The following is an 841-nucleotide window of genomic DNA, read 5'->3' as shown; positions in this document are numbered from 1 at the left end:
CACGAACCGTAATTCGTCTTATTTTTAAAGGACAAAATTTGTAATTCTGTCTGGATCAAATTCAAAAAAAACAAAGTTTATGAGAGGACTATCTATGTAAGTAATTATTTAGTCACCTTTAAAAGAGGATAATACACATGCACACGGAAAAAGAAACCCAATTTCCCTGAAGGATCCTTTCTCTTTCTTTGTTCTTGCCCCCAAATTTACCAAACTTATTATTTATTATATAACATCAACAAACCCTCAAAATTATATCGCACAAACAAATTAATAATAATCACAACACGACACAATGACAATATTGAAGGAGATCGATTCCAGGGCCCTGGAACTCACCATCATCTCCGCCGAATCCCTTTCGCTCAAAGGCAAACGTTCCGTCAAGAAAAACGCCTATGCCGTCGTTAAAACTCAACGCGGCGACCATTTCGCCACCGGGATGGACCCTGAAAATGGCGCATACCCGTCATGGAATCACAAGTTCTCCATCCACATGCCCATGCATGAGCCCCTTTTCACCTTGGAAGTCCGTTGCAACTACTCATCTTGTGGTGGTGATCATGCTATAGGCTCCGTCAGGGTTCCCGTGTCGGATTTTACGGCTGTGTATTTTCCATGCAATTATCTGCATTTTTTGAGTTATAGGCTAAGGGATAGGTATGGTGAACGGAATGGGATTATTAATCTTTCAGTTAAGGTGAAGCAGCCGGCTGGGGCGACTACTTCTTCGGCTTATTCGTCACCGGTAGCAGGAGGTTGGAAGTACGGTGGAGCAGCAGCCATGGGCAAAGGTCAGGGTGGTGTTGCTTTTGGTGTTCCTGTTGGAAAACAATATTAG

At 42.8% G+C, this 841-nt stretch overlaps 1 protein-coding gene across 1 annotated transcript; it reads left to right on the top strand.

Annotated features, from left to right (window-relative positions):
- Nucleotides 1–295: 295 nt before the first annotated feature.
- On the top strand, nucleotides 296–841 carry LOC143567291 (BON1-associated protein 2-like). Its single transcript, XM_077053749.1, has one exon. The coding sequence runs from the start codon at nucleotides 296–298 to the stop codon at nucleotides 839–841; it is 546 nt and encodes a 181-aa protein (XP_076909864.1).

The sequence above is a fragment of the Bidens hawaiensis genome, unplaced genomic scaffold (genome assembly GCF_021521415.1).
Source record: "Bidens hawaiensis isolate Kalapana, Puna unplaced genomic scaffold, B.hawaiensis_p1.1 tig00023305_1, whole genome shotgun sequence".
NCBI classification, from domain to species: Eukaryota; Viridiplantae; Streptophyta; class Magnoliopsida; order Asterales; family Asteraceae; genus Bidens; species Bidens hawaiensis.
The sequence above is the reverse complement of the archived record's forward strand: the minus strand, read 5'-3'. Positions and strand labels throughout refer to the sequence as shown.

Bases quoted from the DNA above. Each gene is read 5' to 3' on its own strand.
- LOC143567291 (XM_077053749.1), top strand. From the start codon at position 296: ATGACAATATTGAAGGAGATCGATTCCAGGGCCCTGGAACTCACCATC.